General features: G+C 45.3%; 1 protein-coding gene across 1 annotated transcript; it reads left to right on the top strand.

The window, feature by feature from the left end:
• Positions 1-3,889: 3,889 nt before the first annotated feature.
• On the top strand, positions 3,890-15,574 carry LOC142930110 (uncharacterized). Its single transcript, XM_076072174.1, has 4 exons — positions 3,890-4,240; positions 4,611-4,788; positions 6,288-6,548; positions 15,570-15,574. Exons 1-4 carry the CDS (start codon positions 4,031-4,033, stop codon positions 15,572-15,574), a joined length of 654 nt encoding a protein of 217 aa, XP_075928289.1. The 5' UTR covers positions 3,890-4,030.
• The last annotated feature ends 310 nt before the right edge of the window (positions 15,575-15,884 follow it).

Below are 15,884 nucleotides of genomic sequence, written 5' to 3'. Positions count from 1 at the left end.
CGCGCTTTCTGAGCCACAGTGTGTCTCTTAGTTCTTGCAAGCTAAGCTGGAGTCAGTCTCTCTCATTAAGGCCACATGGCCACACTGTGTCTCTTAGTTCTTGCAAGCTAAGCTGGAGTGAGTCTCTCTCATTAAGGCCACATGGCCACACTGTGTCTCTTAGTTCTTGCAAGCTAAGCTGGATTCAGTCTCTCTCATTAAGGCCACATGGCCACACTGTGTCTCTTAGTTCTTGCAAGCTAAGCTGGAGTCAGTCTCTCTCATTAAGGCCGCATGGCCACACTATGTCTCTTAGTTCTTGCAAGCTAAGCTGGAGTCATTCTCTTTTCGACATATGTCCCACCAAATTCTGTAATAATAATGTTCCAGTTTCTCTATATGTTTTTAAATTTAGCTTTAAATAAATCTACATTTAAAAATACACAAATCTGGCTGCCTCCTGATGACGCTGGTTGTAATTACTGGCAAAACGTCGTACTCAGATTGTTAATGTTGTGGCTTTGCTCTCTAACACACAACCGGTGTGCTGTACTAGTAACGAATTGGCATGTTCTGTTTAAGTGACAAACCTTACTAATTGGCTGTTTCGGGTGGTGGTGGGTTTACCGACATTTTTATATTTACGTGATCTTACCTAAAAAACCTGTTTTATGTAAAAATACATTTATTTTCCTCCTTTCTTTTTGGACAGTTTCAAATCTCTAACGTCTTTCAAATTGTTCTGATGTACAGTGCTACATTTCAAATTACTGTCATGTTTGCAACGGGTTGTTTAAAATATATTTAAATGGTGTAGATTCATGTTTAAACTCGCTTCGAATCTGCATTCATCATTTTCTTCTTAAGCAGTCCGTAACCACAATTGGTGCATCGATGCATGACCCATTTGATTATTGTTTGTTGGTCTTAATTTATCAATTAAAATGTTGAGTGTGCCAAATCCTAAAGAGTGGCGTTTGAGTCGACCTTATTTATTTTATATTCACATCTGAAACGCCTGTGCACATTAATGTAATCCAGTTACACACTCTCCTACTTGTTCATCAACTCTCTTCGTGGTGTAGATTTGATGGCTTGTATAGCAACCATAAACAAACACAACAAGTCCGGGTGACTCATGATCCATGACTCACGATGCCAGTGGGCCAGGTTTCACTCTCAACTCTCTACCTGTGTGGCATGAATAAAACGCACCTGTAAATTTGACCTGAAATGATTGCACAACAATTGCCCCGCCTTCATGCGATGTTTATCCTCCACTGTTTATCTGGCTTTGACCTGAATTATATAAAAGTGCGGCTCTGCAACTGCTGTAGAGTCACATTGGTATAAACACATTTTACAATATGAACAGCGCATTGAAAACGCGTACTATTTTATGTATTGTTTAACAAGTGTGTTCACAAATCCACACTGAGAAACACGATGATTGGCAGAGGGGAGTAAATTATGTTTTCGATAGTGTATTTAAATAGAGCTACTGTAGGTAAGTAGTTTTCATTTTTAAAGGCATAGTTTAACAAGACAACACTTGCCACCATCCTTCAAACCCATTGGTGAAAAAGACCACAGTTTATGTTTACATTATAATATGTTTACATTATATATAATATAATGTTTATATTATAATATAATGTTTACATTATATATAATATAATGTTTATATAATATATAATATAATGTTTACATTATAATACAATGTTTACATTATATATAATATAATGTTTATGCAAGAGCCGGGGACTTATGGGACCCCGGGGTCCCACCATAAGGTTCATATGAATGGTTACCTAATAACTTTTGAAACACGGTAATCACTGTGAAGTGCAGTTTCCAATTCTTATTGTTGACTCAATCTCTCTGGCCTTTCTATGCAATATGAAGAAGGGTCATTGCCCGAAACGTCGCTTATCGGATGTTTTCCCTTTTTCAAGGCCCCAGTCCTACTGATGCATGAATTTGTTTGGTATTTGAAATGATACGAAGGCTCAGCAAGTCATTCCTTGCAGACATAAACAGAAGCGATACGTGCCACCCCAGCCACCCATGTCGCGAATCAATCGATTATCGCGATTGAGGGCTCGTGAATAAATTCTAGATTCAACGCCTTTTTTTAAAACGTGAACACAGCCGGCTCTAGTGACTGGAGTGGGTGGGTGTTGGACAATGTGAAAAAATGACACGCAACGTATACAAATCTAAAACATAAATTCTTACGCACGCGATCCGGTGTGCATATCGCGATCTTCAGGATGAATGATCACGTCCAAATCAATGCGTCGTCGTTGCTCCCCTAGCATGCGCTCTGCGTAACCCGCTCGTGTTGTTGTTGTTTGCGGGAGAGTTTAGGACCTTCGTGGCCAAGAGCCGCAGCTCCCGAGGCAAAGGAGTGATGGCACGCTTCAAGGTGCCGGACTTGCTGAAGCATCTCATGGAACGATACGGGCCTCCGGATATTCACGATCTGGGCATTCGTATCACCAGCATACCTCTGGGCATTTCCGTACGTGCCGTGCCTGCATGTACGAGCGTGTGTGTGTGTGTGTACGTGTGTATGCATTGCGTCGCTTGTTGACTGCGAATTGTATTATTATTGGATGCCTCAAGTAGACTCTTTGGTTCTTTCGGTAAAGTCACGTAGGTATAAAATCAAATAAATCACGACGTTTCGGGCGCAACACAAGCGTCCGTCATCAGGTGGGAAAGCCTTGGTGTGCTGCTGAGGCAGACTGTTTTAAATGGTTTGAAATGTGTGTAGCCCATGGGTCATAAAGAAGTGGCCAGTGCTAGTGATGTTAACGTGAGAAATTAGCGTGTAACTGTAAGGTAGGAAAGCGGCCTCCTCCTCGATTTTACGTGACTTTACCGAAAGAACCAAAGAGTGTGGATTCCTGCAGTCGCGAAAGCTTCAAATCTAGATTGCCTCAAGTATGTATTGTTGTTGCCCTTGAGGGGGTTTACTTTCGGAATTAAATGCGTTCTGGAATTGCTGACACACAGCCACAACGTACGTGTCGCTGTGTTCACACCTGAGAGTGACACTGCATCAGCCTTTTACCAATATTCCCCCGCCCCTGCGTTTGCCTTACACGGCCACAATGCTGAGCTATCCTCAGTTCCTCAGGCACACAAGTTTCACACCTGTCTCCCTGTCAAGTGAATGTGGTGTATCCTTTTGTCATGCAGTCTGAGACAGACTTCCAACACGACTTCAGTTTTGGGGGTGCAGTGCTGTGACAAGAGCACTGAAGTAACTGCTCGTGTAAGTACATCATGTTAATATATATCGTATTGAAGGCTGAGGCCTATTTTACTGTACCGCTCCTTACAGAAATTTTCTTTCCCGAGTGGTTGTGCATTTGTCGCTTGTTTCAGAGGTTCGCGATTCGATCCCAGGAGTCGCCCTAGTTAATATTGCGGGTGTATTATCCAAAACTGCATTTCTATATGCTTCACAAATAATGTAAAAAAATATCCCGTGTTGTTATTAATGAATGAGGAGGACATGTGTGCCGGCGTCAGAATCAAAATTTGCAAATCTAAACAAGTACTCAGAAATGACTGGATTGGGTAAAACCACTTGTATATATGTTGAACTTCTTTCGCACTGTACGTAGCCAACTGTGCTAATCGGAGGTGTGGAGGGCAACAAACTGAACACAAAAAGCAGTTCTAAAGAAATTGTTTTCAATATAGATTTAAAAGTGCATAGCTGCAATGGCTTCCTAATATCGGAAGGAAGAGCATTCCAGTTGGCCGCAGAAGCCCATCTGAAAGCGAGTGATGCGGTGACTGTCTTTGTTCGATGGCTTGCCAAAAGCCACTGCTGCTAGGATGATCCACCAATTCCATCTCTCGATTGCAATCGTGCATTAGCAGCACACCTTGCATTAGCTGTTGAACCACTCGTCCATCACGTGTTCCATCATCGCAACTACAGCACTGCCCTGCACCTGTGGCCGCCACAGTTGCTAACATTGTGTTGTTTGTTTAGGTGATCGGCAAGGCCCAGAAAGGCGAGCGGGAGGCGATGGACCGTGGGCTGGCTCGCATCGAGTGTGACATCAAGCAGGAGGTGGAGGGCCGGCCACACAAGGTCAAGAAATACCTGTTGGAGTCGTTCCCCTTGCCAGGGACGAGCGCCGATCTTCGCCGACAGTTCACAACACAGCCGGCGACCGAGATGGTGCTGCAGGTCTTCCAGAACGCCGAGGACATCTTTGTGAATAAGCTGAAGAAGGTGGGGGCCATGGCGTCTGGACTTAATGCAACAAAATTACCGTGCGAGAAAGTTCATGCATTTGCTTACATTTGTCAAAGATTTTCCATAATACATTTGTCCTCGGAATTATTTAATGAGTGATAATCGCCATACGTTTCAAGTCTGTGGATACTTCCACCATTATCAAAAAACTTTCTCTACCACTGCATTAACTCTCCTCTATAATATTTAGGGCCATCGCTTTCACAAAATTCAGTCACACGTTGAGACAAAAGTAAGGGGGGGCATTGAAATTGGTCGGATATCTATGCATGTGTCACCCTCTATTTGTCCCAACAGAGTGATATGGCTGCATGTGGTTTGGGTCCTTTATTGTTTCCACCAACAGTGTGTGCAGGACTTCCTGGGGCAGGTGAAAGGGGACACGCTGGCCCGGAAGCTGTTTCAGTTGGCCCTGTGCTGTGGCTCCCTCGAGACTCCTCGCGACCTCGTGGTCAAGGAGAAACCGGCCGCGTTTCTCGGCAACATCAGCACTCCCGACACCAGACCGCCGCTTCTTCCGGGGAGTAAGGAGACAAATTTTCACATACAGTAGACTCTCGATTATCCGCGCTAATTACGGGGAAGATGGCTGCCGATGATAAAAAATCTCGGATCATCCAAAGATATCTATTTTCTGTGGATCTCTATGCCACAAACTAACGATCAACCGATCGATGCACGTGGTCGGTGATAAAACTTTCCTGCTCCCGAGCAGAAGACTCGGCCCTCTAAGTGGATAGCAGAGCCACGCCAATCACCATCAATCAAACTCCACCCACTGTTGTAAAGATATGCAACTACTGTACTGTCGAGGTGATCACGTAGATTTCGGATTCATGGGCGCACATATTTGCTCGATATAAGCACGTGACTTGTAACAAACATTTCCAAGAATTACAATGTATAACTATTTTTAGATTATTAATTTGGGCCTAAGGGAAAATCCATGAGTTATTAATAAGTAAAAATCTCATGTGCGTGGTTAATCCGCAAATCAGATAAACCGCACACGGATAATCAAGAGTCTACTGGATTGCACGCGCGCTGAAGTGTCGTAGCTTCTCTAAACACCTTATTTCACATTTCGTCTCGATTATTACTAATGCATTAGTAAGAGTTTGGCATATCACGACGCATCAGTTTGTCAAATTTACATCGAGATGACCCGGGTGGCTGAGAGAGATTATTAGCATTGAGCTGGAAACGCTGAGATCCTGGGTTCGAATCTGGGTAACCACCTTTGATTAAACTTGCTTTGTCAAGTGCAGCCAGTTGATGGTCTCAGCTCGGTCATTAATGACTGTCAAAAAAACCCAAGACATACTAAATAAATGGCTATGCACTTAATTTGACCAAGTCCAATATCGGCTCAACAGAGTGGGTGGGAATGTGCTTCCCTTTACTCTGTGGACCAGAGGTCACTAGAAGCAATGTCAGAGGTAGCTTTGTGATGTTCTCTTCATTCTCCAATAGGACGGGTTCCGCTGCTCCGTGAGAGATCCGAGTGGATACTCCGTCTCATTACACGATATCGAAAGCACAATCTGAATAAAATGTAGTTTCTTGTATTGTACATAGGGGGTCAGACCACGGAGGACCTTCAGAATGCTGAGTGTGATCTTGAAATTAATCCTGGACTGGTTCGGGGGATAGTTGAACAATTCGAATATTGGTGCGATATCGTCTTGCATACGGGTGCGAGAAGTCTGCCAGTGTTTTTTTTAGTCCATCTAGATTTTTGGGTTAGATCATGTAAACATGCACTCAATAATACGCTTTAAAATGCACTATTTATGTGACCTATCCCAAAAATCTCTATTATGGATAATATTGGTCGCGAAGGCCTTCGTGTTAAACTTGTTTTTTGAGTCATCTGGAGAGTGATGATGAAACTCATCGGGAGGCCGTAGATGAGACGTGGGGGGTGGGAGGGCAGAGAGAGAGTTGCAGTTGTTGAGCCTATTGGAGCGAGTTACAGCATCGTTGTCCTCTCCTGCAATGGCATTGCTTGTCTCCTTCGCAGAGGCGGTAGCCGAGCATCTGGTTCGTCTGCTGAGCCACGCAAGTAAGATGGCAGAGCCCCTGGGCCTACCCGCGCTGTCACGCGTGGAGAAGCAGCTTGCCGAGCTTTTGACTCGCGCAACCTCCCCAGCCTGGGCCTCGGCTCCTTCTTGGACATCCTCCATCGCAACGCCCAGGTGCGTACGTGGCGTGCGTGAGCCCACCCGCCTCCAGCTGGTAAGAGGCAGTACAGCAAGTAGGTGTACGACACTGCCCGTGCAAAGTTTGAGTGTACTTATCGCCTCCGAGTGGCGCTCAATGTTAAGTTTGTTTCCAAAATTGTGCGCGGTAATATTAGTTTATTATTACGAACTTAAAACTCATTTGTCGATAACTCAAATACGTTTAAGCGTTATTTAATCACTGCCAATGCAGAGCACAACAAAGTGTCACGTAAGATGCATGGGTTTTCTCTTGTCACTCTTAAAAAATATCTGTGAATTTGGCAAACATCCCAAAGATAGATATTGAAAATCACCGTTAAAATTGAGTGTACAGCGGTGACATTCAGATAAAATATATGATAACACTATATATGCAAAGTGGACGGGTGGCTCAGAGATCAAAGCGGTGCGTTGGCAATAATGAGATTCTGGGCTTGAATCTGGATTTTGACCGCTTGGGTTGAAACCGAGGTCTCAAGTCTTATCAAGTCGATCGTCCGAGCCCCGTCACCAGCGACTGCACAAAATTACAGTCTCATTAACCTTGGGTTTTGCACTTCATTTTCCTAATTCCATCTCTGAGAATAACAATTTCAGCTTGACTCTCGTGCGCCACACAATCTCATAACACAGCTAATGTGAAAGTGTTGGCTCCTATTGTGTACAAGATAAAAGGCCACCCACCGCATTTTATGACACAGGGCCTGCACGGCTATGCGAGATTTACGAATGGATGATTTATTTGTCTCTTGACATTACGCCGATAGCGCATTTGGAAAACTAAAATTGAGAACGAATTTTGTGTTAATTTGCAAACTTAAATCTGTATTATTTAATCAGTTTTCGTGCACTGCATTGTGAGATGCAGCTCCATGCGTATCGTTTAGCTTTAAGCCGGTGTTTGCCTTGTGGTCGCCTCGGTGTCAACCAACTGATGTTGACGGATTTGTTGTGTCTGTGGTAGCTGTTGGAGGAGACTGGGGTTGTGATCTCCGTCCTGGGTGGATCTGGAGCCACAGAGAGGAGCCGGAGAGCGGCAGCCCTCTCCCCGCGAGCGAGGAGTCGAGTAGCGGCTGCTCTCACTCGAGCGAGGAGTCCGGAGCCCGCAGCCCTCTCGAGATCAGCCCTCCCCCGGGGGGGAAGCCGGGGGCCCGCGTCCCCCACAACTGACAACCTGTGTACCAACTGGCTGAGCGAGAGTTTGTGTGTATTTGAGCGTAATCGTGCCAGTGTTTAGCTGTACCAGGGAGTTTGATGCAGCAGAGTGTTTCGGTGTAGCAGGGTGTCCGGATTGTGCCGGCACACTATCCTTCTATCCGTAATGTCGTAGGGTGAGGTCCATTAAAAGTTTACTCGGACCCCAACCTGTCAAAGCGCCTAATCATGGAACGTGGTTCTCAACATCGTCCCTCACCCATGCTACGTACCTTTGAGACGTCCTGCTTTTACAAATGTTGATGAACTGGAGGGCAAAGGTCTGGAGGACCCCACATGGAGTCTGGTTTCTCACACCCGAGCCTCCTGTGACATTTCTGGAGGCTTCTCTGGGATCTTTGTCCCATTTATTGAGTGCGGATTTGGCTTACTTCTGGCTTCGTCCCAAGACGTCATCCAGTTTGGAAATACCCGAAGGTTGTGGGAGTCGCCCCGTGCTTCAGTTTATTTCCAACCCTCGCAATGGCCGGTTGCTCACCAGCCGGAAGTCTTTTGCTGCATACACCACGACCGAGGTGTTGAGAGCAGCTATCTCGTGGCTGGTCGGCAATGGAGATGGTATTATCGATTAGGGGAGCGTGAGTCTGTGGCGTTGGTGGTGCTGCTGTCACGGAGGCGACACGAGTTTAGGAAATTCAGTTTTGTGGGTTTCCTGTAGCGAGCACTGAAAGATCCTCTCTTCCTCTTTCTCCACCCTTTGTCTGTTGTCTCCATGTCCCCGTTCAACTCTTTCTACGCCGCTTTCCTTGAATGTGCAGCCGCCTTTACGGCCTCCCCTCTCCCCTTCTCTCCACCTCCAACCCATCTCCGTCGTAATCTCCTCCCCTTTGTTCAGGCTCTTCCCTTTCTTCCTCAGTCTATGGATGGGGTTATTGTTTATCGGGCTCTTATACAAAAAATGGAGCTTATTTTAGCCTTTGAATAGGATTTTGTTTTCCTTCGGTAGCGTGTTGCGCACATAGGGAAGATCGAGCCACGCCACCGGTTCCCATTATCAAAATCTTTGTCAACTTGTCTCCCTCGGTAGGAATGCCTTTCCTTCTCCAGCAGGCAATTGTTTCTCTCTCTCACCTCCGTTATTTCTTCCGATGCGCTTTCTTAATCTCACTTGCTGTGTCTCGACTCTATCATTCAACAAGGGCAAATTTAAAAATTTGCTTTTTTTTCCTCCACTGCTTTACCACTATACCTCCTGAGTGGGTACTCGGAGTTTCATCTAATGTACTATTTGATGGGTCGCTTCCACACAGCACAAAGGCGGTAGCTATCCGAACGGTAAATTTTTCTTTCAATTTCGATAGATTCTCGAATTATTCTTGGCCAGCAGTAGCTAGTTTTGCACAGAATTTCAACATTAAAATCAACTGAGTGTCCTTGTTGGCACGTGTGCTCTGCTACTGCTGAACACGGGTGCCAACAAATAATACATTATTTAAATGCATGCCTATAAAGGGCACCATACTTCAATAGGGATTACCATTGGTACGGCTATTTTAATACACAATAGACAGGAAGGACAAGATCAAAATGCTCTCATTATGCACATGCATAATGTACGTTGACTCGGTAATCTCCCCCCCCCCCCCCCCCCCCCCACTTTGCGCAAGAGTGTCACAAATCTGGCTGTCGCCTGATGAAGCTAGTTGTAATTACTGGCAAAACGTCGTACTCCGATTATAAATGTTGTGGCTTGGCTCTCCAAAGTACCAGTGACGAATTGGCTTGTTCTGTTTCCGTGACAACCCTTACTAGTTGGCTGTATCGAGTGGTGGCGGGTTTTAACGACACGTTTATATATGTACGCGATCTAACCCAAAAAACACCTCTATGGATGATATTGGGCCCGAAAGCCTACGTGTTAAACCAAAATAAAAAAAAATATTTACAAAATAACAATAATTTCTAGTTTTCCTCATTCACATCGTGATTCGTATGAAAAGACATGAGATGATTGAGACATGTTAAATCATAAACTATTTATTAATATATATACAGATAGTCCTCGACTGCAATGTCCTTGTCCACGTGCAAACAGCGTTAGGATAGCAGCCTCCTTTAAAAGTCTGAGTAGATTTATATGCTGTAGAAGACAGTTGACGAATCCTCGCTGCTTGATTCCTCCTCGGATCCCTTCAGCAGTGAGTCGTCACCAGTCTTCTCTGCCTGCTCATTCTCCATGTGGCACCGCTGGGGTGGGTGCAATACGCCAGGAGACTCCTTATGCAGTGAGCAGCGAAGCAGGCCCATCTCTGCCTGCTCATCCTCAACGTGGAATTGAGGCGATGGCGGTGAGCTGGGGGCATCGGTGAGGAGGGTGTTATGGAGACGGCCCAGCTCTGCCTGCTGCAGAATCGTCTGTACGACGAAGCGCTCGCGGCACATGCAGGCACGCACATGGGATGGCGTGTCCGGGATGATGTATGCAATGCAGGCCTTCGTGAGTAACACCACGTGCTGCACACGTCCACACACAGGTAAAGGATTTTCAGTTTCAGGATTTGCATGTAAAGGGTGCTTACTAAATATAATATGGCAGCATCTTAAAGTGCTTTACATCTCAGGTCAACTATTCCGGGGACCTGAAGCCTAGGGATATTATATTGTTACGTCGTTTTTCCCAATTAAATTAAGTCATTTGAGTAATTTTTGAACATTTGGCAAATTATACCGAGGCACTTTTTGAATTACTTAATGGGTTTTTTTTACGTTCACTATGCAGCAGGCAACATTTATGATGTGCAGTTAATGCACCCACAGTATTCACCTGGGCAGCCGCAAATTACCGCAACAATCAGCAAACACTTACACTCGGCCATGTCACCACTACAAAGATTCCCTGTGTAGCCTTTCACAGACTGAGACAAGTGCATCTATGAAGGGTGGCACAGTGCCTGCGGGGGTGGTGTGCACCTTTATCTCGCCAGTGATGATTTTCACACACTTCATCAAGTACTCATTTTAAGTCAGAATCAACTTAAGGGAAGCTCAACACTGGTTCTAATATTTTCCACTGTTGTTGGCTGTGGCCAGAAATAGTACTCCGGTCACACAGGATTGGTAGCGCAGTTCACAAACAACAACGCAGCCACTCCCCTTCCCACAAGTACACATGCTTACCTGTGACAAATTGCATTAACAACATGAATCGTCTGCTGCATGATGAAAGTATTGTATTACCACTATTATTTGTGATCTCAGAAATACTGTGCAATTGTGAGGTGTAATAGCATTACTGGCATTATCTGTAATGACCCATTGACAATGATCACGGTTTGCTCTGCTGACCTTAACAACTGCTCACAGATGAGTCTATACGATGGTGCAGTAGTGTAAGGCTTTGCACACTAGACTTGCAATCCAGAGGTCACGGGTGTGAATTGATCTTTGGTCGTGGGAGTGTAAACAATGGTAAAGTTTTTTTTACATTCCACTGCCTCTATCCACCTAGCAGTGTAAATGGAATACATCCAGTCAATTGGTCGGCTGAGTTTGGTTCTGTCCAGTGTGGGAACTCCCACATCTTCCCAAGACGTCTGACCAGTGTGGAAGAGCAGTTCAAATACATCTTAAGGGTCTCTCTTGAGCTCCCTATAGCAGGAGCGCTTTTGCCATCAGTGACATGAGCAAGTAATTGCAGGGCTGTACCTTTATCTTTCAATGGGTTTATGAATGTGTGTGTGTGTGTGTGCATGTTGATGTGTACCTGCATGGCAATGACGAAGGCCAGCTTTGCCGTCAGTACTTGCCAGTACTGCTTGGTGACGGAGTAGGCTTGGGGATGATCCGGCGGGTAGCGATAACCTGGATACCTACACACGTACAACCACAAGCATGCATGGACTATATTGAGCAAAGTGCCTCGAAAGTAGAGTTGGCGCTAAATTGAACAAGTATGGTTGTGCACAAACGGTAAATGCGTTCACAGCCCTTAAAAAAATCCGCTTCTGAAAGAGGGCCTTCCCACAACGTGCAGCTTGTGGGGGCTCTTTTGACAATGGTTCACGCTGGTCCATGCCAGGTTGGTGAAGGCAGGGAGTACAGATAATGGGAGAGCAATATAGCACAACTGTTAATTTTGCTGAAGTACCCACTGCTGACAACCTAGCTCCACAGTCGCCTACTGCACCTGCATTGTGCATGGTGATCATCAATCTAAGCACGAACAAGGCTCAAGCCGGCTTGACTTCCGGAATCTAAGATCAGCTGTATTCGTGGTGATTTGATCATAGTCAAGTAAGGTTATATTAAATATCGATCAATATGGTTATATTGATTATAGTTGTGTATGCCAGCAATTCAAAAACGTTAGAGAAAAGGGTTGGTAGATCGCATCAATTTCTTAACTATCTGTGCTGAGGTGACCAGAAGATGGCTGTAGACCAAGTGGTTTCATGTCTGTGTGAACCTTTAAGCTTCATTTCATTATCATGGGTTCTCCAGGACCTCTTATTGCATCCCACATGCATAAGACCACCTTAAACTGGAATCCCAATGCACGGTCTTCCTGCAAATGGATCTTGAGACTCAATTAAGCAGTCGTGGATCGATAGATAAATAAATAACATTACTCTTTAGCAAGGTAACAATGAGCTAGAATTTATATCAATCTATTATTATATTTCTCTAAGTGGGACTTTGGTTGTGAAGCCATCCCACCCGTACCCACTGCTCCCCCCCTCCAATTCCCCCCCCACCCCCTTTACTGTCCCCACCCACCATGCACACTCTTCCCCCAACCCTACCACAACCCCTTACTACCCAACTAAGCCAAACCCTGTGTCCACGGTAAGGGGCAGGGCATAAACAGAGGTGGGGCCTAGGGGAAGTGTGGGTCTTAAAAGGAAAGTCACGGAGTGAAAAGAGGAAGAAAACGAGCCTAATCAGGAAGGGGCGGAGCCAGGAGGACGCCACACCCAGAAGGATGTCGCATCTACCTGGACAACACACCCAGACATCAGTGCATCACATTCGCAGGGACGGCACCCCCGATAGCTGGGCATGACACTGAATGGCACAAACCTGCAGGTTGTGTGGATTGCCGGATCAAACCAGGCTGGCAGGATGTTGGGATAATTTTGCTCCTTGAAGTCGCTGATCTTGAAAATTGAAAAGCTGTCCTCCGTGTACCCATGCATTGTAGGCGAACCTGTGCCATACTCTGCTGAGTATCCATAATAATACACCAGGCGTGGGATGATGTCCGTTGTGAACGCCAAGATGCATGACTGTGGAATTAGCATACGGAGGCACAGCGATAGCGGTCACTTAGCATGCAATGATTTGACCAAGGCTTCTGAACATCTTACCTTGGCAATTACATTAATTTTCACAAATACAATTTGGGGGGTTGCTGCCAGAGTGAAATGGTTACCATATAAGGACTTGCAATCTGGCAGTCGTCAGTTCAGTCTCCTGACACAACAGTTGAAGCAATGGATCATTTTCTTAAATCTCCCCCACCTCTGTCCAATTAGCAAAATAAATGGGTTCATCACTGTTTTAGCGCAGGTAATTCCACAACTTACAACATGTCTGGTCATCATGGAAGAGTAGGCCAAATACCGTGTAGAGGGGTTCTCTAGAGCTACCTTTAGTTGAGGCCCTTCTGCCAGCAGTGACATGAGCAAGCAATTGCAAGGCTTTACCTTTTGCGATTTTGGGAGAGAGTGGATAGGAGCGGTGGTGCAGTGATTCGTGCACTGCACTTTGAATTCAGCACACATGCAATTGACTTCCAGCTACGACTAACATCAGTGACGAGTGATACCCGAACCGCTCCTGGTCCCCCACTACACCTCTTCTCAAACCTGCCATGACCAGAATGGTGAAGTATGGTAAAAAGAACCCACACGGCTAACATGACATGTTATGTCACTCATAAGATGGGATACTGAGCGAGAAAGCGAGCGGACAATCTGGCGACTTACATTGGTGATTACAGAGAGGGTGGCAATGATACTCAGAATGTCGGCCCAGGCTCCAATTCCTCTTGCTCGCGAAACCACAGGCCTCCTCATCTTTGTTACGAGCTTCCACGCATCGACCCGCACTTCGATGATGTTGTTCAGCAGTGCGAGCAATGGCGCAAGTGGAAATGATGCCACGAAGAGAGTGACAAACCCGAATTGGATAACTGGGGTATATTTTGAGAATGGGTAGGGGGGCAAGGATAGGATAATGAGTGAAACAGGATATAGACACACACTCTTAATGCTGTTATGTTGTGATTACTTTAAGCAAACAAAACATGTTTTCAATGCATGGAATGTGTTTTAGTCAAAGGAGACCCCAAAATATGATCACATTTTCGTATCATTTGTTCACAAAATTATCGTGTCCATTACATTGGCCACTGAGATGCGACCAGCCACTACCATCTTTAATGCTCAGCTCTGGTTCACCTGGGTTTCTTTTGCACCATTTTCCACCACTAGGTGGCTATAATAACTAGATCACATCCTGTATTGAGGACTCCATTAACCGTACCACACATTTTTAGGCATATGCACTGTGGCTGAAATGCCAACAAATCACAGCAGTTAACCACAGTGGACATTATGCACAAGAGTTTTAAATAAATAGTAAGGGGGAGAAACGTCAACCCAAGCTGACCAATGTAGCTGCATTGGTTAGCAGACAAGAGGAGCAAATATGTGCTCCTATTGTTTCTAAAACTTAACTCCGTACATATGCACATACACGCATGCTCAAAGACAATTGTGTCACAGTATATCCATAGATTGGTGCCTATGGCCAAATCACCCAGTATGCGTCAGATTTAATCAGATCCCAGAAGTTAAGGAGAGCTGAGCCTGAAAATTGGTTGGATGGGTGACCATGCAATAGTTATTGTGGGGTTGTGAGCAGCATAGGACAGTGCAGCAAATTACATTGTTGTATTGTACATCTAAGCTCTTACATCTGTGCTCCCTGCCTTCAACAACCCGAAGTGTGGGTAATTTCCCTCCCACAACAATGTCCGACAGATACACAGGGGCCGTACACACGTGCCTATATAGTCAAATGATACCCAATTGTGTGTTTTTTTTTATAATAAAGTAAAACGCGTTGACTCCGTAGTGTGATCCTCTGAGCTCATTGTACCCATCTCGAGGTATTCATCAAAGAGTCCAAGTGGGCTCTGGGGCTGTAGGTCCATGTCTTGCTCCCAGCGCGTGTAGACAGCCTCAGGCCTTAGCTTGGCCCGACGCTGGGCCCACCAATTGCTGAACCATCTGGGGAATTGAGGGGGGAGGTACGCATGTGCAGACACAGAGACACCCTTACACACGTGCATATCCATTTGTTCATCAACTCTAGGTTTGCTATTTCATAGCTTTCCACTGCGTTTTCAGGTTGTATCATGTGAATATCCCAAGCACGTGGAGCGAAACGTCAAGACATGCCAAACAATATGCGGTATGACACAAAACATGTCAGAGAGCTGTACAAAACAACTGCTAAAACCTAAGTAGTAGCTGTTTTTCATTTAGCCCGTTGTCAATCCACTACACTCTTTCAGTCATGGGAGTTGCTTGTCTAATATTATGAAACTATGTACAAAGCGTCTGATCGGAATATCGCATGATACTAACGAGGTGAACTTTGTCCACTTGACTGGTGTTCACTGCTTAACCAGTGCACACTGCTAACAAGCTGTCGACCCGACTTTTCGCTGAATGCGTTTTCACACAACACATTTTCATTGTAACATGGTTTATATATTTGGGAAAACTTTTCACACAACGTGGAACGTGTCCATTATAATGTGGAATGCACACTGTTAAAACGCCGAACGCGGCCATTATGATGCGTTCCTGAGCAGTCGACGATGAACGACTGTCTTGAGTTGCGCGGCTGAGCAGTTTGATAAAGTATACGAATGATACAGTCACACGGCAGCCTAGCCTGAGTTATTTATCCCACCATGGGATGACTGCAGGTTGAATTTACTGTGAAAATGTGATTAACTCAGTAATTCCTTGCTTTGCGCGTTTTTACTTCACGCGGAAATTTTCAGGAACGCATCTACCGCGTTACACGAGGAAACGCCGTAATCAGACTTCACAGCTTTCATGTGTTCATGCGATACTTACGGGATGATGACCTCCTGAAAATTGCCAACCATCTGCTTCACTACCATGATGACAGTGAGTTGAGAAGTCAGTTCAAAGAGACAG

The sequence above is a fragment of the Petromyzon marinus genome, chromosome 37 (assembly GCF_048934315.1).
Source record: "Petromyzon marinus isolate PM22_M1 ecotype Great Lakes invasive population chromosome 37, UKy_Petmar_22M1.pri1.0, whole genome shotgun sequence".
In the NCBI taxonomy this organism is placed as follows: Eukaryota; Metazoa; Chordata; class Hyperoartia; order Petromyzontiformes; family Petromyzontidae; genus Petromyzon; species Petromyzon marinus.
Note: the sequence above shows the minus strand (reverse complement) of the source record. Positions and strands in the feature narration are given on the sequence as shown.